Source organism: Saccostrea echinata, unplaced genomic scaffold, assembly GCF_033153115.1.
Source record: "Saccostrea echinata isolate AGI-Se365-2 ecotype Australia unplaced genomic scaffold, CSIRO_AGI_Sech_v1 ptg000001l, whole genome shotgun sequence".
NCBI lineage: Eukaryota > Metazoa > Mollusca > Bivalvia > Ostreida > Ostreidae > Saccostrea > Saccostrea echinata.
This window is the reverse complement of record NW_026889750.1, coordinates 43,037,962-43,060,053: the sequence shown is the minus strand read 5'-3', so window position 1 is coordinate 43,060,053 and position 22,092 is coordinate 43,037,962. Positions and strand designations below refer to the sequence as shown.

Sequence of the window (22,092 nt, the reverse complement as noted above, 5' to 3'; positions counted from 1 at the left end):
CTTTATCTGCACAAAACTATCATCAAATTAGAACTCCTCAGTGAGCTGTGATTAGAGCTTCCTTAAAAATTTTAATTTCCTTTATCCAAGAATTCATTGGTTAAAATTGACACAGTGGTTTTTGAAAAGAAGTAAAAAATTTAAAGACAGACAGATAAGGAGACAGACGGACGGACGACAGAAAACATCAATCAGAAAAGTTGACTTGGGTCTTTAGCTCATGTGAGTTGAAAAGACTTAAAAATAAATGGTATTCCACAAATAGAATTAATTTGTGAGTATAGCTTTATTAAGTACAGCGTAAAATCACAAAATTATCAAAGAAATTAATTTACAATGCTTTTCGATAGAGCAAACGCAAAATTAATATAGGATTCATTTTCGAGAATGGATAGTTCAATAACTTTATCAAAAGATTCCATAATTTTTTTAAATCAAAGTTATTAATATATTTTAATTACAAATAGCATATTTCTGAAGATATTTAGATTAGAAATCAATGTCTCACAATGCTAACTCTCTTTTCACAACCTTGCTGCACCTCTATCAGGCAATTCAATAAAATCTATCATTTCCCAACCAATCCACTTGCAAGAGAATCCATCACCCGTTTTCCAACCAATCCACTTGCAAGAGTATCCAGTCTTCTTTTCCCAACCAATCCACTAGCAAGAGAATCCATCACCCGTTTTCCCACCAAACCACTTGCTAGAGAATCCATGGTTCTTTTCCCCACGAGCCCGCTAGCCAAAGAATCCATCATACGCTTTCCAACCAAACCGCTTGCAAGTGAGTCAAGCATGCGTTTCTGGGCAGCAAGACTACTGACATGTGTTCCCAATTGACGCTTTCCAACTAACCCACTTGCAATGGAATCAAGATGGCGTTTTCCAATAAGACCACTTGCTATGGAATCAAGTCGTCTTTTTCCAACAAGACCACTTGCAATGGTATCTAAACGACGCTTTCCGACGAGTCCACTCGCAATCGAATCTAGGTGCCGCTTACCGACTAATCCACTAGCAATCGAGTCCAGGCGCCGTTTGCCCACAAGACCACTTGCTATAGAGTCCAGATGCCGTTTGCCTACTAAGCCACTTGCAATTGAGTCCAGACGGCGTTTTCCAACCAAACTACTTCCGACTGAGTCCACCCGTCGTTTACCAATAAGTCCTGATGCTAGTCTATCAAAGGAGCGTTTGTCCACTTGCGTTCTGTCTTCATCCCGAAATGAATGTGCGATAGAGTTTTCGTTATATTCGAAATCTGCCTGACAAGCTATATATGCAAAATTCCACGTACCAAACATTATTCTGTTAATAGAACACAGGAGAAATTAAATGTGGAAAAACCAAAATACTACAAATTTTAACAAATTTTACTTCGTGAACTTGAATAAAATAATACCAACTTACATTGTCACAAAAACCTTTTGTTGCTTTTTTGCCACCATCTCGAGAAAAATCTAATTAATATGTCTTTGCAGTCTTGATCAGTAAATCTTTTCCTTTTTGGCGACCCTTTATTATGTTGAAATCAAAATACTGACATCATAGCCTAGAAAATAAAAAAAAGTGAACATGATAATATATATACATTTTTTTCATATAAATGAAAAAATGAAATTGGGAAAAACATACCTTTTAGAGCGAAATTCTCTTACGTACTGACATTTGCGTTTGAAAGAAAATATTTAATACTTTGAGTAAACTAATTATCACTTGTGTTCGTCACTATATGTTCGTGCTTGGAAGATAATTTGGTGAGGGTTGGTTAATAAAGTCGGAAAGCTATCAACTTCACTAGTTTTTATACAGTCTTTCAGAAGATTTAAAAATCTGCAGAATTTTCGCATACTACAATATGTACATGTATTTTGTGAAGGTGTTGTCTCTGAAATATTTCCTTAAAAGGCGTTTACTTATAGATAAAACATATATATAATAATTCTTTGGGATTTGGATCGCAAACACAATACCTCTCTTAAAATATCATTTTTTTTGTTCTTTCTAGGTTTGTTGTCTTAATAAATTACTATTAGTAGTTCTATTTACAGTTCTCTCTCTCTCTCTCTCTCTCTCTCTCTCTCTCTCTCTCTCTCTCTCTCTCTCTCTCTCGGTCTTGTTTTTCTTTTCACTCCCAGACTGTTCTATCCTTTTGCTTTGTGATCCCCTTTAGCGAAGGAGAGGGGGACATTAAATCTCATTCGTCTGTCGGTCTTTCAGTCTGTCAAAAAAATTTAAACCTAGTCATAACTTTTAAATAAGAAAAGATAGGGCTTTCATACGCCATATGTACATTACCCGTGATAAGACCTTTCCAAATATACTATGATTTTTTAACTTGACCATGAAGTTTGACCTACTTTTCGAATATTTTACAACTTTTGAATGAGAGAAATTTATAGTGTTCATGTTTGACTTGTGCATTACATGTGACAAGACGTTCTATGATTTCTGACCTCGTGGCCTTCGCGTTCAAGTTTGATCTTATTTTGAAAAATTTTAACATTACTAATAACTTCTGAATGAGAGAAGAAATGGCGGTCATATTTGACATGTGCATTACCTGTAACTAGGCTAGGACAGTTTTTTTTTTTACTAAACATATGTAAAATTACAATTAAATGTTTGTTTGACTTGTGTTCTTTTTTTGTTCTTTAAAATCTTTTTTTTTTTTAATTTGACGCACATATTGTTGAATCATCTAAACCAATGAAGCACTTCGAAATGCTTGACTACCAGCAATTCTACTGCTATTCAAGATTTTAACTTTTACGTTCATATACTAAACAGATTCTCTTGTTTTAGCGGATTTAAGTCTTGAACTACATAATGATCACATATACACATCACGGTGATGTTCGTATATTTATTTGTTTTCAATAATTGTGCTCCTCCTGTTCTTGAAAATGCAATTAAAAATGTTCTCAGTATAACGACATGTAAAATATCAACACATTATTTGGGTCCTGCATGTATCTACACCCCACACCCAGGGACCACAGCTTGAATATTGTTTCATCTTCACTACAAAACTATTTTTATCATCATTTGACTATCTTTTGCCCTCTTGTTTTCCAGAAAATTTTCCAAGATTGTTTATATCTTCCCGTGTACCGTAAACATCAGTTACAGCCTAGGGAACCTTAAACATCAGTTACAGCCTAGGGAACCTTAAATATCAGTTACAGCCTAGAGAACCTTAAAAATCAGTTACAGCCTAGGGAACCTTAAACATCAGTTACAGCCTAGATAACCTTAAACATCAGATACAGCATAGGGACTATCATTTGAAGATGTTGAATATGCATTGAATGAGAATATTTTGCATATTTTTTACAATCTGATGCTCGACTCTTCTTGAGAGGGGGTTAAAGATATTTTCCCTTTATATTTCCATTACTCTTTTGCACTCCCATTCTGTCTCGGTACTATTCATGGATACAATATGTTGTCAGCATATTTAGAAATTAACATAGAATAATGGTGCTTACTATCAACTTAATAGTCAGAGCAACTATATTCCTACCTGTTCAAATCATGACCCATTGAGTCAAAAGGTACGATAGTCAATTTGAATCTGATATATACGTATGAATTTTAAAAAATGCTTCATTGCAACATTATTTGTACATTATACATGTATGTGATCGTTTAAACGGTCTATTATCATAAAAAAATGATAAAAACCTTAATCAATTTATCTAGAACAACTATAAAACAATTACCTCCAAGATCATTTGAATGACTGAAATAGGATACTTGCTACACGAAAATTATGGTTTATGTAGCTTCTGGCAAAGGAAGTTCATGTTCAGAGAAATTTTACAGGATATCCTTTAAAAAAAATCTTAAACATACCTATTTTATTGATTTCCCGTCAATTTTGATATCGCTATTTTTTTTTTATTTTTAGTGGTTTCAAGTGGCCGTCAATGTATTTCCCTCTAACTAGCGTATTGAAAACACATTTCTACAGAAAGAAAATAAAATCAAAGCCAAAAACATTCATAAACCATTTTGAGTTCAGTCGTTCCTTATGACTATTATACGATCTCATTTTATGTTTATTTCAAAAAAGGTAAGACAGTTCTCTTTTTTTAACTCTGAGAAAATTATATCATATAAAGTTGTAAATATGGAGCTTATCTATTTAATTTTCAGCATAGGGCACCTGCCGTTTACCACAAGGAAAAATATTCAAAGGCAATGCATGAAGTGTTGGTGAACTGAAATCACTGTTGCTTGCTTAAATGGGAGAAGTTCATGCAAATAAAGTGTTCAATTAATTCATCTTGACCAAATGGAATGTTTAGAATACTTGAATTGATTATAAAATGAGTAATAAACTTTAGATTTTGATTATTGCAATTTAGTTCTGAGAGCAGATCACTCTTACTGCATAAAAATGCCACAGAATGAGAACTCTTTCGTGTGCAATGTATAGAGGGTTTTTAAAATAGATGTGCATGTAATTAATAATGAGAGTTTTTATAAATAACAAATTTGGAGTTAAAAAGTAATTTTAAATAAAAAAGATTGAGATTTATTGAACAATTTCCTATGGAAGTCTGCAACTAAAATGTATATCCGAAAAGAAATTTCCTTTTCTATCATCCAATATCACACCCCTATCCTTATCTTTCGAAAACAATATAATTATGGTACCCCAAACAAAGTCGGGAAGCATACTGATATTATTCCACCTATAATTATTTCTACAGGATTTCTCGTAGATGGCTTGGACAATCTTAATAAAACTTCAAAGTATTAAAAATCCTAAAATCTACTTGTGCATGCAACATTTAAAATTTTCAAAATGGCCACTGTTGCCATGAAAACGTAAGAGACACAACAATTTAAGCTCAGTCTTCTTAGTAAGTGTCCAGCTTATTTTTTCGAAACACTAAAGGTTATTCCTTGCATAAATTTAAAATGATTTCTACAAACAATAGGATTCTGTTGGAGTTTCTTTGATTTTTTTTTCCTCTTAAGGTATTTCCAACATGACTGCTATTGCCTGGAAACAAATTGGGTAAATTTCTGAAAATGTTGAATTTTTGCAAAATTTTGAAATGTAGTTTCTCTTTATACATTCACTTTCATGTTGCACCGTTGGGGTCAGTTCAAGTTAACAAGTAATGTTGCTTGCAGAAAATAATGTTTCTACTTATTCTTTCCATTCTGATCAGCCTCACTGAAGAAATCTAAATCATCACAGTATGGAAAACTTTAAGTACAGGTAGTACTCAGATATTCCTTAGTGTTTATTCGAGAGTAGTCCACACAGTTCACGGATAAGACCTTTTTTGGCAAACGTAATGGTCCTAGATATAATTATTGTATACCAAAGTATTTGCTATGAAAATTCAGTTCATTAGAAGTTGGTTTTGATTGTTTGAACTTAATATTTTTGTGAAAATTGCGGTCCTTAAAGGTTGCAAATAATGCGCACGGCAGCCCAGAGTTAAAATCCGAAAAGCTTTTGAAATTAAGTTTCCGGATTAAATTTGAAACAAATGTGTTCGACTCTGTAGTGTCTTTTATTTCAGATATTTGGGATAAATTGAATCAACGTTGAAATTAAATGAGTATTGTTAAATGATTAAAAGTCGATAATCTAAATGTCGAATTGAAGGCCTTAGCAAAATACTCCATTTTTACAAGTAAAAGTTATTGAATAAATTCTGCTTCATATCAATACAAAAACATCTTGTGAATAACGGAAAACAATTAGTACCCGTGGGATCAGAATGTTTTGTTTAACAAAATAAGTTTGAAAATGATCAATGACAAGGTTGGTAAATAGACGTTTTCCATTCTTACATTCTTTTTGAAAACATTCATGATATTATTTTTCATTCCTAAAACAATTTTTCATTATTATTCTGACGTTTTTAAAGTTTTGGATCTTAAAACTTTCTGAAATTCAAGGATATTGAAAGTCTTTATTAAGGAATGGCAAATAATAAGGATTTTTTTCTTTTAGATGAATGATAATACAAAAATGTTTTCATACTAATTTTTTTACACAATTACTAGATATGCAAAATTTTACTTTTTTTTTTTTACTTTAATAAATAATTTTAAAAAATACTGTAATTAAAAAATACAAACAACTGGGAAGAAAAGGGATCAAAAATAAACATGTAGAATTAGGGAAAAATGCTTTTTCTCTCATTTATTTTTCAAAAATTGATATGAAGTGCAGAAAGCTAAGAATAGAATGCCAAAATATAACAAATGTTATCCTTTTACCTGTCATATTGAGAGTTGAAGGCTATGCTGGATTTAGTACAATGCATCGTTAACTTGATGACTTACACTACAACATCGAAGAAATTATTATCATGGAAATCTATCAAAAACTCAAACCCTCAAGCACTGCCGAATTTCACCTTAAATTAGAGTATTTCATTTATAAAATATCCTTTTTAATAACAGTTATCTGTCAATCATCGGAAATTGTAAACAGTTTGCACCCGGAACGTCGATTTAGGTACGGAAGATTTTTTTATTGAGTAATTATTTCCTTATACCTGGAGCAGGCGATCTGTCTTGTCATTGTTAATGCTTCATTGCTCAAAATGTACTATTCTATAGTTGAGAAATTAACTGTTTCCTTTCATTTCTTATTTCTTACAATACTTTCCATTAAACTACTTACTAAGCTTATGGACTATTTAAAAAGGCTAATAAGTAAAGACTGTATCAAAAAAGACAAAGAAAAGCTTCGTAATTTTTTAAAGCAAGAAATACTAGAGAGGACAGTGAACTTGAATGACATTTTGACCAGAAAAAAACTTGACAAACGTCTTAAATTTTGCTTTTAGAAGGAACATCATTAATGAAAAGCACGAATCCATTTGTTAAATATATAATGAAATTCCATCTTCTGACAAGCATTCATATGAAGATTTTTTGCTGCATTGCCAAGCAGAGATCGTTTTAATACATGTAAAAGATTTATAAAACCAATGATATTTAAATGAACGTTTATATATAATTATATATATATATATATATATATATATATATATATATATATATATATATATATATATATATATATATATATATATATATATATATATATATATATATAAATTCAACTTTGGAAACATTGAAACAAACTTACCAAAATCCAGAAAGGATGAAAGGATAATTTTCCTAATCTAATCGAGTTCTGTTTTGTTCAATCGAACATTCAAAAATTCCAGTTTTATAATCTTGATAAGTTAAACGCACTATGTGAGGAATTTTCATTGGACATGACTTACGTAATTAGTTGTAAGTTCTGCCTGAGAAAAGAACACCAATCATGGTGTTTGATGGTATCCATCACATGCTGTTTCCCGCGCTAACCAGAGCTTTATGCAAAGCAGATACTTGAACCTTTAAAGCCTACGTGTTTCGATATTTCATGCATGCTCATTGACACAGAGTGGGATAGAACTTCCACCACGCTTATCTACTGGCTTCATCTCCATCAAAAGCTAATATTTATTGCAAGGTGTCCTCACAAAATGATTTGCATGATTGGCGCTTCTCTTCATTCAATTGATGTTAGTTCTCATTCTACTAATGGTGGTCTTTCACGGTGAAGAATTGAATTATTGTAACTTTGAACATGAAATAATTTATTCTACTAATTACCCATGAGATATTGACAATCATTAAATTTTACTTTTTAATCAAAGATTTTTCCTGAATGTCCCATATTAGTCAAATGCAGAAACAACTTTAAAGCAAAGACTGGAATTATTTCTAGCTATGGCAGCTGGCAAGAATACAATATTTCAAATCATAAGGTAGAAGACGTACGTGATATAATATTTATAACCCAATAATTATGTTCGGCATGAAAAGTGCTTCAAATTGCTTTACAATTACATTATTATGTCGTTAAGCTTTATCCGATATCTTCCTTATTTCAAGACTGCATTTCTTATATAAAAAAAATATATTAGAAGTGTTCAGTAACAAAATCTTGTTTTATTTGTTAACTGCTTTGAAGGCGAAACTTCAGACATGTTGTGCTATAGAACACATTCTTGAGGTGGTGTCAATTGGAGGCGGATTCTCAAAACCTCCAAAGAACACCAAAAGGTGCGACTTTTCAACCCTTATACAACTATTCTTAACGATAACGATAAATTGAAAACTAGGCTTTTGGATATCATAGACAACTGCTTCTTCAATAAAAACTCGGAAAATTTCATATTTTGTGATTGGCCATCAACCAGTTTTCTTTGTTAAGAATCATTGATTCTACACACAAGGTACTCTGAAACTGGTATTAAAAGGATGTTGGATTTTTTTTTTGACAACATTTATGTAGTTCTCGGAGACCAGGTCTTCAAACAAACTGTTGTAATACCGACCTGTTTTATATAGATATGAAGCAAAATTAAATCAAAAACTTCTACATGAGAATGAGTAAAAACACTTGATATTGCCTTCAACTCGACATTCAAATATATCGACTGCGTTTTATCAATTTACAATAGTTCTTCCGTTCATATGTCGACTCGATATATCACAGTGAACTCGAAATTAAAAATACCACAGGTTGTCCGTCAAATCTATTTCAAATTTGGATGCTTTACTAACTATAGACGATAAGGACCAGTCAGCAACTGAATTGTATGACAATCGAGATGAATTCAGCTCTTTAATCTTCAACTTTACTTATCTATGTAGTAAAATTCCGCTATCACCTGCATATGGTATTTACGTCTCCCAACTTATTCGATATTCAAAAGCATGCTCTGAGTACGATCAATTTTTAAACCAAGGCAGACTACTGACAGATAAATTGATGCTTCAGGGATTTCAACAATCAGAATTCAACAAGGTCGTCATAGTGACCTTGATAGCATGAATAACCTAATATTGGGTTTGGTGGGTTTTTTTTTTGTTTTTTTTTTTTTTTTGTTTTTTTTTTTTTTTGCTGACATGTTTCAAACCAATTGTAAGGCCTTTGTCTGTTGACTACGGAATATTCTGTCTAGCTGATCAATACATGGGGCTCATGTGTGACCGGTCGACATGGAATGCTTACTTATCCTAGGCACCTGATCCCATCTCTGGAATTTCCGAGGGTGCGTTTTTATGTCATGCTCAAGAATGGTATTGTTTGTATTTTTTTTTAGATCGATCACTTTTTTTTTCATTATTAAAAGAAAATGTGTACATATCAAAGTGAGTTTATTTATTCCTTATTACTTTGTTTACCTTTTAATTACGGTGGTAAAAAAGGGTTTTATTAAACACTCCTTAAAAATACAATTTTCAGGTTTTTCTTCAAAAGTTTTCTCATTTATAAAAATGTTGGATTTAAAAAGATTTTTAAGCCACTTTGTTAATAATACATATTCACACACAATGAATATTTTTCCCCATTAATTCTTATGGAAACCATATTGTTGTCGTCTAAATAACTAAAGTATAAGCTATTTAGACATGGGTTTTATCTGTATCTTTAATAGATTAAAGATTAACCGTTTTATGACTATCACGCCTGCTGCAAATTTTCGTGGAGGTTAATTTTCATTTTTTCCGTGGTTTGAGGAGACTAACAGATTTATGGCCTATAGGAAATGATACAATTTGGAATCATAGTATCATTTTTCTTCTTTACAATGAAATCAATTCCCCTTAAGCCAATATTTTTTTCTCAAACCACAAAAATTTAACTTAATGAAAATAAGTTATTTTGCAGTTAGGTAAGGAACGAACAAATAACATAAAACTTAACGTACTTTCAACTGCTTTATAGGAATAATTGAAAAAGAAATAAATAAAAACAATAAACAATATTTTGGTTGTTGTTCTTTACAGATTATAAAGGTTGTAATCGTTGCAGAAAAGATTGTTTTGTGGAATGATGCGGTTATATCACGTATATTACAACAAGCAGCATTTTATGGTTTGAATAAAAGTAGCTAGAAATACGTCAGTCATTCTACGATAAATGGACCAATTCAGAGTATAAAACATAAAAAAAATAAATTGTTTCAAATAGCAAAATGAACATCATAATTCATAGGACATATCAGTGAACTTGAAAACAAAGAACTGTCCACAAATCTGGTTTCGTTAACTTTTTACCACAATTTCAAGATACCATTGATTTTAAGGTAATGTTGCGAAATTTAATGCTTGATCATGCCTTATTATTTTTTAATTAAAACTGAATTTGAATAATTTTTCGTTTCTGATGTTCAGTAAAAAAAACGCTAAAGTATGATTCATGAAGTCTCGCATGAAACCGAATTTAAATTAAATTTTCGGGAAAAATGTCATTACGGAAGTTAATCTTTACGGAAGTTAATTCTCAGCAATAAAAGTTAAAATTCTCTTCAATAGTTAAAATCAAAGTTTGTTTTAGGATATTAAACAAAAGTATGAAGCATTTCGCTTCCAAAATAATAAAAAAAAAATTATACCTTTAATGCAAAAACTTTCCTGAATAACCGTTACGGAACCTACATTTTTAATAGAGACAACTTTTTTTCTAATTCATTTTGTTATGTCGAAAATGTAATCGTCTAAAATAGCTGACTCGCAACTAGAATCGATGATATAAGGTTAAAATCCGTGGTCACTTTCAGATAAGTTTCAGTTCTTTTTGAAATCTGCATTCTAAGCGTGAAATTTAAAACAAAATCGATACGGAAGTTATTCGATTTTAAGCGACATGCTATGATTTCGCATGAAAGGAGATCCATGCATTTCTTTGCGAAAAATGGTTTGATTTCTTTTTATATTGGATAAAAAAACTTTTTTAACATTCATTGCAATCTATTCGGAACGATTTTACGGCTGAAAATTTCATCTTGAAATTTGTAAATAAATGAAGCGACATTAAGATTTGCAGTGGAATACGTTTTTCAACATTACATTATGTTCATATCAAAACTTTAACTGCATTTATATCGGTAAATATTTACAAAACCACGTGTGTATGTTAAGTCTTAGAGTTGAAATCGACCTTTAAATCTATAGTTAAGATATTACAAAGGTAAATTTGTAAGGGGCATAAAAAATTCTTAATTGGTCATGTTTTTGTAGAATTACTAATAAACGTAACTTTTAATAAAACAGAAATCAACGCTTTGGGTTTTTTTTTAATAGCGATTCTCTGTAACCACTTAAAATTCTTTGCCACGCATGGTCACCGATTTTGATGAAACTTTGCCCATTATTACAACTTGACACCAGAAACATGTATCAAATAAAATTTCGTTGCTATGTGTCTTGGTTGTCATGGTAACAGCCAGAAAAGTTTAAAAAATTGAGATTTTCAGCTACTTTAAATCTTTATTAAGCCTTAATGAAGACTAAGAAAAACAAACAAACCATTCTCCCCAAAACATGACACCTTGTTGCCACTTATGCTATAAAGAAACTATTTAGAATTTATCTCTAAGTAAGTGGTAACCATGGGTACATTTGGAATACATTTTAGATGCTGAAAAATGCTGAAAAATGCTCGATATTCACAAATGATAGATGTTACATGATCAAACTCAATCAACAACCCAAGAAAAACAATGAAAAATATTTGACCTTATGTAATTAGGTATTGGCAATATTATTCTAAAAATAACTTTCATGGTTGCCATGGTAACACTGTGTCACCATGTAAAATCTGTTGCTATGATTGGGTTAATGCTACTATCTTGAGGAAAAAAATAAAATTCCTGACTGGCACATATACATCCTTAGGACCTTGAAACACCGACAACATAAGAAAAATTGAGATAAATTGTTACTTTGCAGTGTAACCATGGAAACAACATAATAGTTGTTTAAAGTTATATCTTTTTGCTGCTTTAGGAATTTACTAACCTTTTAATCAAGAAACATATTATTTGAATCACCTTGAATAGTACTTATCTCGTAGAACTAAAGTTGAATATCATATATTGATAAAGGTTGTTGAAAAATACAACACTGTTGCTATGGTTACCAAGAAGAGAAAATGTTTGATTTTGTTAATTTTATGTCAATATTAGACCCTATATGCCAGTTTTTTGCATCCTGTTAGAGATTGGGTGGTAGTCAAAATTGAAAGTCAGGTTAGTTGTTCACATATATCAATCATTAAAGTTTTGGGAATCTACATACAAGGGTACGTATCCAAGGAAACAGAGTATTTTTCAGATTTTTATGCATGTTTTTTCGCCTTATTTCCATAGCAACGCCCTATTTAAAGAATTGAAATTGAATTTTTTGAACTGTGAAAACTAGGGTCACACAAAGGCCTTTAAAAATTGATCATCAGTCATTTAGAAATATGCTTTTTAAAAAGATAGGATAAGATTAAAACACTAAGAGAGTAAATTTAAAATCCCTTCGTGGTATTAAAACCATGGCAACATGGCCAACCTATAAGAAATATCATGTTTTGTCCTTAATATATGTTACAAGGATCTCTTGTCTATTATTTGCTTGCATTTCAACCTATAATTTTTTTTATTCTTAAGTGTATGACTTTATAAAATTAAATGAACAAAATTGTTACTTTTGAATACTTTGTTTCCATAGTAACGTATGTTATAGTTGATTTACCAAACATGTTTATCATGCATTTAAGACACCAAGCCTTCAACTTTCATAAACAGTCACTGCCACTTGTTTGCTTTGCTGCAAACGTTAACTGTGGGACTCTGAACATGTTGAAAAATGCCATTTTTCAAACTTTAGGACATGTTGCTATGGTAACCATGACGCGTAGCTACCAATTTTTGCCTGATTTGAGTTTACGGTATCAAAGACTTTTATCATAGAGAGTTTGGAGAAATTCTGAGACTATGCGTGCCACAGCTCCTATATAAAAGTTCAAGTCATTACAGAGAATGGCTCTTAAAGAGCTCAGTTCATTTTATGCATAAAATGGCCCTGTAGATATACCAATTTATTGACTAACACCTTATGTTCCATTTTAAACATCAAGATAAAGTAGAGACCTAGTGCTTTCATTTCCTATTAAAATTTTTCTCTTAAAGTCCAGGTCTTGGAAAACAAGCTTTATGGAATTACAATGTTCTTGAATTTTAAGGAAAACAGGTATATTTAAGTACTTTCAGAGAAGAAAATAATATGAGCGCACCCTCTGATCTAAAAAATAAAACATGTTTTGTAATCTCCAGAAACGGTTCTATCAGTAAATAATTGCATATTTTAGATCAGAGATTGCGCTCTATATTAATTATCGAAAAATACCTTTAAAAATTGGCTGTTTTTGTAGAATTGTTCAGGATATAGGGAAAATGACGCATTTCATGACGTCACAATGCATTGACTAGCCAGAAAATTATGTCATTTTTGGTAGATTCGCAATCGCCATATGTCTAATTGAAATTTAATACATTGTGAACTAAAACTAAGCAGTTTCAGTTTTTCAGAAATTCACAGGGCCAAAAAAGGCCTTAAGTGAACCTTGTTCTTTGAATTTACTTAAATTGTTTACTTTTCCTTTTTTTTTTTTTTTTTTTTTTTTTTTTTTTTTTTTGTCTATGGGGTTAGGATTCTTAATTTTATATCATCTACAAGATTAAATTTCAGTGGGTCTTCTCTAAATAATTGTCTTATTTTTCTAATTTCAAATGAATTTCTTATATTGCTAAACATTTAAGCTTGTAAATTAGGGAGGTAAAGAGGTTGGTTATAAACATTTAACTGAAGTCAGTAATTGTAATGTAAGACAAACAGATACCTCCTTTTATAAAATATCAAACAGAATTATTTCAAAGTAAAAGTGTTTCTTCTCCTTATACTATACTTTAAGGATTGGTGTTTACACATGATGAAACGTGGGATTAGAGAACTTCCTTACCACAATGACGCAAAATTCAGTTCTACAAGAAGGATGTAGAGACACTTGATAAAAATGTACTAATCAAATTAGAGTTCGACAGTCTTTAAAAATTCACACCTAACTTTACACGCCTACCGGTATGTAATATTCCTGATTCTAGTGTGCTTACCTTTGAACATATATGGTATTAAAATGCAAGGATGATTTTTCTCTTCCTGTATACATGTATAACATTATAGATGTTAATGTTGCTGATCCCATTGAGTATAATACAAAGGTACGCTGTATTTTAGAGCATCTATTTAGCTTAATTTATTTAGGGTATTTAGAAGGATAAGTTGTTTTTATGATAATATTCTAAATTTGGAAATTCTATGATAGCATAAATGTATTAAAAATGTGAACTTTTAAAGATGACAGTCCATAATTGGCCAAAGATATCAGATAAAATCTTATTATTATATATTAGATATAATCTGATCCCTCTTGCTGGACAAGCCTGCATTTTTAAAATATTTTTTGCCTCGAGAAAAATGTTTTAAAGAAAAAAAAAGATCACTCGCATGTATAAATGTACATTTCAGGGAAAGTTTAGCCAGGGTCCAGAATTTTGAAACTGATTTGGATATAAGGGTTTTAAACATGTGTGTTATACCTTATGGGTGGACCTAATATTGAAGATTTGCCTATAAAACAGCCTGGCTATGTCAACTTAATTTTTTTAGGACTGCTTGACCTCCACATAATTTCATGACAATATGTAGAATCTGACTTCTATCTAAATGTTTCATTATCCTGGGACCGGAATTTTCTTGATATAACACTGTAACATTGATATGCAATACTAGTATATATTGTACTTTCGAGTTGAGACCATTATAAAATTGAGTTGAGACCTTTGTAAAATTGAGTTGAGACCTTTGTAAAATTTTGTTTTACTGCCTGTTTTATATGCCTACGTGAAAAACTCCTGCTCAGCGTCAGCAAAGAGTAATATTTATTGTGAGCAGTGTTAACTATCTTGACATTGCATAACTTCAAAAACTCCTAATAATGAATACCATAACTGTAAATCAAAACAATAACAGGAAATCGATTAGCTTGTAAATTGCTAATGTTGTCACAGGAAATGACGATTCTTAAAATGTTTGTACAGGTGAAATTCACTTTGTAGCTTAACATGTTTGACATATCTAGAAGAAAATAAAGATAAAGAGAAATTTCAAAATTTTGACGAAGCATACATTTATGGAGTGTTTTAGAAATTGTATGAAAAGCTTTATTTTTAGAATGACGCTGTTTATCTGTTACATGAAAATTTTTGGTAAATTATGCAAAATAAGCTTGTATTGTGTATTCTTTGATGTTCTGCATGTTTATGGGGTGTTTATCCCTCACTTGATTCGATACGCAAGAGTATGCTCTACGTATGAACAATTTCTACAATGAGGTAATTTATTGACAAACAAATTGATGAAACAAGCATATCAGCAGTCTCTTTTAAAGTCATCATTACGTAAGTTCTATGGTCGATACAATGACCTAGTCAGCAAACACAATTTATCATTAAGTCAAATGCTGACTGACGTTTTTCATACTAATTGTTAGGCCATTATATATTTACACACTGAATTGTCGACAGTTTTTTCAGATTTTATTTCCCGATCATGACAAGGAGCACACGGCGGGTGTGATCGGTCGGCAGGGGATGCTCACTCCTCCATGGCACCTGACCTGATGTTTTTGGAGGTCCGTGTTAGCTGCAATAATGTAGCCCTCTCCGATTTTTTTTTTTGGGGGGGGGGGGGGAGGGCTACAGCTCCTCAGGATCTCCGTAAGGAGTGATTCACTACCGCACAGATTTCGGCTCAAATTATCAGTAAAAGGGTTTTTTATTAACATATCTTACCTTAATTCATAAAATGTAGTTATGCAAGACGTGAATTGATCCAAAAATATACAGAACAATCCGTATATCGGTTAGTTTCCGCGTATGTCAACATCACAAATTGAATTTATCCGCCATGTTTACTGACCTTGATCGATTTTATTTTGGGACAACCAATGAAAATTCGGGATCTAGGGAGCGGATCATTTAGGATTTCCCTTATTTTAAGCATAAATATCACTGTTTATGAAAAAATATCACATGGAATGCTTTTATTTATCGATGTTTAGTGATATCATACAACACAAACATTTATCAACACCGACATCAATGAAATCTTAAAACTTCATCAAGTGATTCTAAATTTCAAGCGCAAGTTCTCTGTCATGGCTTCTGAGGAGAACGACTGGTTAACACGCAGATTTATTTTACTTGGTTTTCGCGTATAAAGGGCTATGATGTTGATAGTGAATAAAAATTCCCTCTTATTGGAAGTAAGTTGAAGGCAAAAACCATTTATTTTGCCTGCAGTCGCCCGTATCTAAAAAAATATATTTGCACCATTACGGAGATGCAGTGGAATTGTAGCCCTCTCCTGAAAATATCAGATTAAAAAAAATCGGAGAGGGCTACATTATTGCAGCTAGTCCGTGTTTGCTCCCGAATTGTATTGTTTTAATGGATTTTGAGCTTGAATACTGTTCGTCATCTCCATATTTCATTACTAATGAAACTTGCTAAGTTAGCCAATATATGAAATGGGACCCTAAAATAACTACATGTACTGCAAGGAGTTTAATAAATTTTAAGTTAACATGTGTAATGTGTGAGATAAATCAGTTTGATCCTTGAATTCAATATTTTCTTTAATTGATAGATCGATAAACTTTTTGGTCTCTGGTCAAAAACGTGCATGACAATAAGCGCACATAAACAATCCTTTTATTCAAAATTCTTGCGGATGACATCTCTGTAGCAATGTTCTGAATTAGCAGTCATCTAAAATAGAAGCAGTTTGATCCCTGCTTTTAACTCTAAGCTTATGATATTTAAATATGATTAAAAGATTTTATTGGATGTTCATATTCTTCCCTGAGGGTGGAAATCTCTGTCAAACAATTTCTCCAATGTCTGTTAATGGATGCTTGGATATAGCAGTATGTTAAGCGCTCTGAAGAACAAGACACAGTTTCAATTCAAGTACAATTAGTTTTCATCGGCTTTGATTTTATATGGTTTTTGTTAAATATTACGATGTCGGCTCTTTATTATAACACCAAAGGGACATCGTTATAGTACATTCCTATATCCGATACTTCACGGCTCTTCGGGACAGATCAGGGCTTTTTGCACATTGAAGATTCCTAAAAAGACCTTCGGGACACCTTAGTTTATTTCTGTAGGAATATATTGCCCCACTCCCTTCCCATTCATATGAATTTCAATTTAAAGATTATCCGACGAAGCTTCACAAAGGTCACGCTTTATTTCGTTCTTCCGTTCTTGACATTCATAATAAAATACTTAATGTGATTTTAATGAGATAAAAAGATAATATATCTTGAAATGAAGGATAATTATCTTCCAACAGACTGTTAAAGTAACGTGTCAAGGTTTAAGGGATTTATGTAATCCAGTTTCATAATTTTTTTTAATGAAAATAATCAAAACCTATAAAATTTGATACTACTGTAATACCATAATATCTGATGATTTATTTTCCCTTGTATCTTCATTGGCGTAAATAAAGGGCAAAGTCATTTTGGGACAATATCAATATCCTTATTTACCAATCTATAATTAAGTGTTAGGACTTGAGTATTGTTTGCTAAAAACTTCTTACTCTTGGCTGGGATTGATGGACTTCAAATATTTTATCTTCAATTGTTCATTTTAGAAACGTTAAAATTCCAGTCTTATAAAGAAGTGTTCATATAAACTGAAAAGTATATTTTTTCAGTATCAAGAAAACCTTATAATATTAAGGTTAATCAACCCTCTGATAAATGAGATAAATCTATTTCTTTATGAAATTTTCAAGTTAACCGCCATTTCTGTAAAATTTTGCTCCACTAAGAGAATTTGAGATATCGTACATTTTAATAATTTACTAATATAATAGTAATAATTTTCTCTTGGAAAATCCTAATCGTAGAGTCAAAACTTTATATGAGTGAAAGGAGGAGGGATGAACCCTTATCAAAAAACAAAGAGCTTCGGCTGATACAGAGAGACTGAGAGGGGGAGTGGTTTGTGGTTTCAAATGTCTGTCCTTTTCATGGCTGTAGGAACGGGGGGGCGGAGGCCCAATTATTGTGCTTGTATATTGTAGACATTAGAGAACATAGCTACTTTTTGCTTATGCCAACTCAATGACCTTTGTTTTGCCACCCCAAAACTGAAGATGTTTGCCCCCCCCCCCCCCACACACACACACACATGGAAACTGCTTCCTACGGGCCTCTGAAACCTTAAAATGTTGCAGATTAAAAAGAGTTTTCACATAGCACATACCAGTTTCAATTCTCTTGTTGACTAATTCATCAATGTATCTTTCAGTAAAGAAAATAACTTCGAACAGTTAATTAAAATTACCTCTCATCAATCAAGACATGGCGATTGATTAAGAATGAAATACAGTGTTACTGCTTCCTCACAAGAAATTATTGAGGGAGAATTCCTACAAATATTGGGCTTTATTTCTCTGTATAGACAGAATGGGTAATTATGAGACCCAAACTTAATCAGCAAACTTTAGCGGGTCTTTGTAAAGAAACTTTGGGGTCATGCACTTTTCATTGAGTTCACACAAGTTTCATCCACAGTCGATCCCGATGTGTAGGAAGTACAATGTAATTATCGTTTAATTTAAGTAAATACCACTTATAATCATGACGTGCAAACAGATACATGATTAGTGTGGAAAATATATTTTATTCATTATTCACTATTTTCCATCCTTTTTTTTTTTTTTTTTTTTTTTTTTTTTTTTTTTTTTTTTTTTTTAACAAATTAATATTGCAGAAATTCAATATATAAGGAAATCCTAGAAATGTTAGATTTCATAACAACATAATGTATTTATTTATATTAAAATAAGTCGGGTTTTTGTCTGGATAAGTGCATATCAAAGTCGTTTCACTATTCATAATTCAACAGTACATCCTTTAAATCTCTTTGTGAACACTCAAGTTACTGAATAATTTATGTAAGCGTCTGGGTAGATTCTCCAGTAAGTTAAACTCTGTCTTCTTTAGCGTCTGGTGTATAGCATATAAATTCAATAATTAATTTCGATATATTATATTTATAAGTAACAATACCAAAGGAATGATAATGCAGCATAACAGAGAATTAGTAATCAATTTTGAGTGATAGCATTATATAATTGCTATTTTTCTATGTTGTTGCAAGTTATAAACTTTATCATATAATACATGTATTTATTTACCTAGATATTTAGTTTTTGCATACTTACAGGGCAATTAGTTTCGTAAGTAAAAACTATAAGTATTTAAAATACATACTCGTGGTAGTATATTTTGATGCATTTTGTTTTTATTTTTTCAAGCTTGTAACATGTTCAGGTTCATTTTATTCACGCAAACCAAATTTTTGGTAAATGGGATACAATATTTAAACAATTATATGCTTTCTATGGTTGTTAGTACGGGAATTTATGTTGCAGCCGTTGCAGAAAAAAATTACATATCCGCTTTCGCGGGTTATGTATTTTTTCTGCACCAACTGCGACATTAATCCCCGTACTAACAACCAAAGAAAGCATTTTATTATTTATATTTATTTAAGGAATGTTTTTAAGTTTTTTGTGAGTTATTGGTGTGTAAATCACACAGACTTGTCACGTAGGCATATTTCATGAAGCGCGCTAGCGCTTCATGAAAATATGCCTACAAGCAAGTCTGTGTGATTTACACACCAATAATTCACACTAAACGTAAAAACAGTCCTTATATTTACATTTTACATGTTCAAAAACACCAAAAATATACTCAATGTTTGAATCATTCACTGCCCTATATCGTTACATTTTTATTAACGTCTCTGTAGCTAATTGTGAAGTCACTTTATCGCGAGTTTCTCCGTTCATATTTCTACGCGTGAGTATACATGAAAATGGCATTCAAATCAATTTCACAGTTGGCTTAGTAGAAAAACACAACAAATGTAAATATTTCTTTTTGAGTTGACATTAGTTCCTAAATATTAATATCCTTCGATCTGTAAAAAAAATAATTCCCAAGTGTTTTTTTTCCTTACATTAAAATAAGTTTTTAAATATTCTTGCATGAAATTCATCAGCAATCTGAGCATTATTACAACGTGTACAAAATTCTTTCGCAAAGTGGTGTACCATAACATCTTCCAGTTACTACTGGAAGATTTGCAGTGCAAAATATTAAAAGTGTTTTCTATATTGAGGAGATAACTTATCAAATTAATTTTCAAATCCAAAGTTATGCGTAAAGATTCTGTAAATTTGTCCTTTTGGGGGATTATTCACGTCAATGGGCCACTTTTGAATAAATTAAATAACACAACCAATACAATAAGGCATTAATTAATTAATATACTTCACAGCTATAAACTTCGTTAAGGAGTGGTAATTTACAATGTTGTTGTTGTTGTTGGTTTTTTTTTTTTTTTTTTTTTTTTTTTTTTTTTTTTTTTTTTTTTTTTTTTTTTTTTTTGGATTGTTTGTTTGTTTGGGGGTTTTTTTGCCTACATGTACATAACAATGGCGAGATATGTTTTATTTTCATATTTTATGGAAATGGGTCATTTACAATTTTGAGATAAATTAAACAATATCTTTTCCCATTAATTTTGACACTTTTCCATCAATTTTGACAATTTTCCCATCAATTAAATGCATGTTCCAGACATTACGTAATTGATATAATTCTAGTAAGGTATTATCAAAATGTTTAATAAGAATTACCATTTTGATTCTTTTTTTTAATCAGCACAATTTTTGTTAAATTGGAATGAGTATGCATTTTAACACTCAATTAGAATACAATAAAATATGTTCAAAAATCCAATTTGAAAGAAGACTGAATGTATTTATAACAAATTGATATCTTTTGTAAGTTCATGTAGCTTTTAAATATGTTTATTTTTTAGTAATATAGTTAGCCTATGCTGACTGGAAGAAAAGTTTTTACTCGTATTTTAGTTTAAAACTTTGAAACCAAAATTTACAAGGCGTCTGCAAAAGTTATGAGATCTGAGTGTGAAAATTCATAAGCTTTTATTTGCTTCCTTCTTTTCGAAGACAACATACATATTTTCTATCATCCACGGATAACACATAGTTCAAACCAAGGATCGTGATTATAGAATGATAGTACGAAATTTCTTGATACCAAATTGCTTTTTTCATACCTAGATATGTGGAATGTTCAGTTCATGCTTAAAATTCGTTTAACCTGGATACTGATTACAGGTATTGTGAAGATAACGAACCATAATCATGCTCAAAAGTATAGTTGAGCAATACAAATTGATAGCAGAGAAAACACGGCATCCTTGAAAAAAAATCAGAGGTCGGATCAGGTACATGTACCATGAAGGAGTTAGCATCCTCTATGCCTTTCGACCGGTCACAGTCCTTTGTCTCGATCAGGTAAACGAAATAATCCCTAGACAATTCAGTATGGAAAAAAGGGCCAAAAAATTGTATTAAATACCAAGTCAACATTCAGCCTAACAACAGGTTGTATTTGCAAACAAGATCATTAACCACAGAGTTTACAAAATGCTGAACTAATGGAAGGCAGGTTGTATTTGCAGACAAAGTCGTCGTATCGACCAATAATTTAATTCCGATTGTAACACGCCATTTGACCGAATAGAAATTTATTAAAATTTTATAAATTGGGTTGCCTACGTCAAAATGACTTGCGTCAAAAACGTATCGATCCGCCTGACGTTACATTTAAATTTTGTACAATTTGAAGTCATTTTTAAGAGCAATCATCTTTTTTCTTACACTAAATGAATGAAATTAAATTATAAAGAATGAAATTAGAAGCTACCAATTTATACGGTATAAAGTGGGTTGGTACAGTTTACGCTTTTTTATAAACCGCTTCGCGGTTTATAAAGCGTAATCTGCCCCAACCCACTTTATATACCGTATAAATTGGGTAGCTATTAAATTCATTCCTTAAAAGAATATGTGGAATGTTGAACTTAAACGAGATTTATTTATTTCTTTGTTTTACATTGTTCATGCATTGATAGTAAGTTGTTTTTTTTTCAATTGTGTGTTGTTTACATTCTGCATGTTTAAACTTCCATGACTGCTTTCAGTTGGTGAAACAATATGCAAAATGTATAACAAAATT

The 22,092-nt window shown here is 31.3% G+C and overlaps 1 protein-coding gene across 4 annotated transcripts in view; it reads right to left on the bottom strand.

The window, feature by feature from the left end:
• Positions 1 to 289: 289 nt before the first annotated feature.
• Positions 290 to 22,092, bottom strand: part of LOC133179699 (buccalin-like) — a 33,319-nt gene continuing 11,516 nt past the window's right edge. Inside the window, exons 1-3 of one of the 4 annotated variants that reach the window (XM_061314409.1) lie at positions 7,283 to 7,346; positions 1,416 to 1,557; positions 290 to 1,313 (exon numbers count right to left, since the gene is read on the bottom strand). In XM_061314409.1, the coding sequence (XP_061170393.1) occupies positions 569 to 1,313; positions 1,416 to 1,453 (783 nt within the window). In that variant the 5' untranslated portion in view covers positions 1,454 to 1,557; positions 7,283 to 7,346 and the 3' untranslated portion in view covers positions 290 to 568. Of the gene's footprint in view, positions 1,314 to 1,415; positions 1,558 to 3,863; positions 3,944 to 7,140; positions 7,213 to 7,282; positions 7,347 to 22,092 lie in introns of those variants that run through there. The other 3 variants (XM_061314395.1, XM_061314416.1, XM_061314402.1) reach the window with 3 other exon arrangements.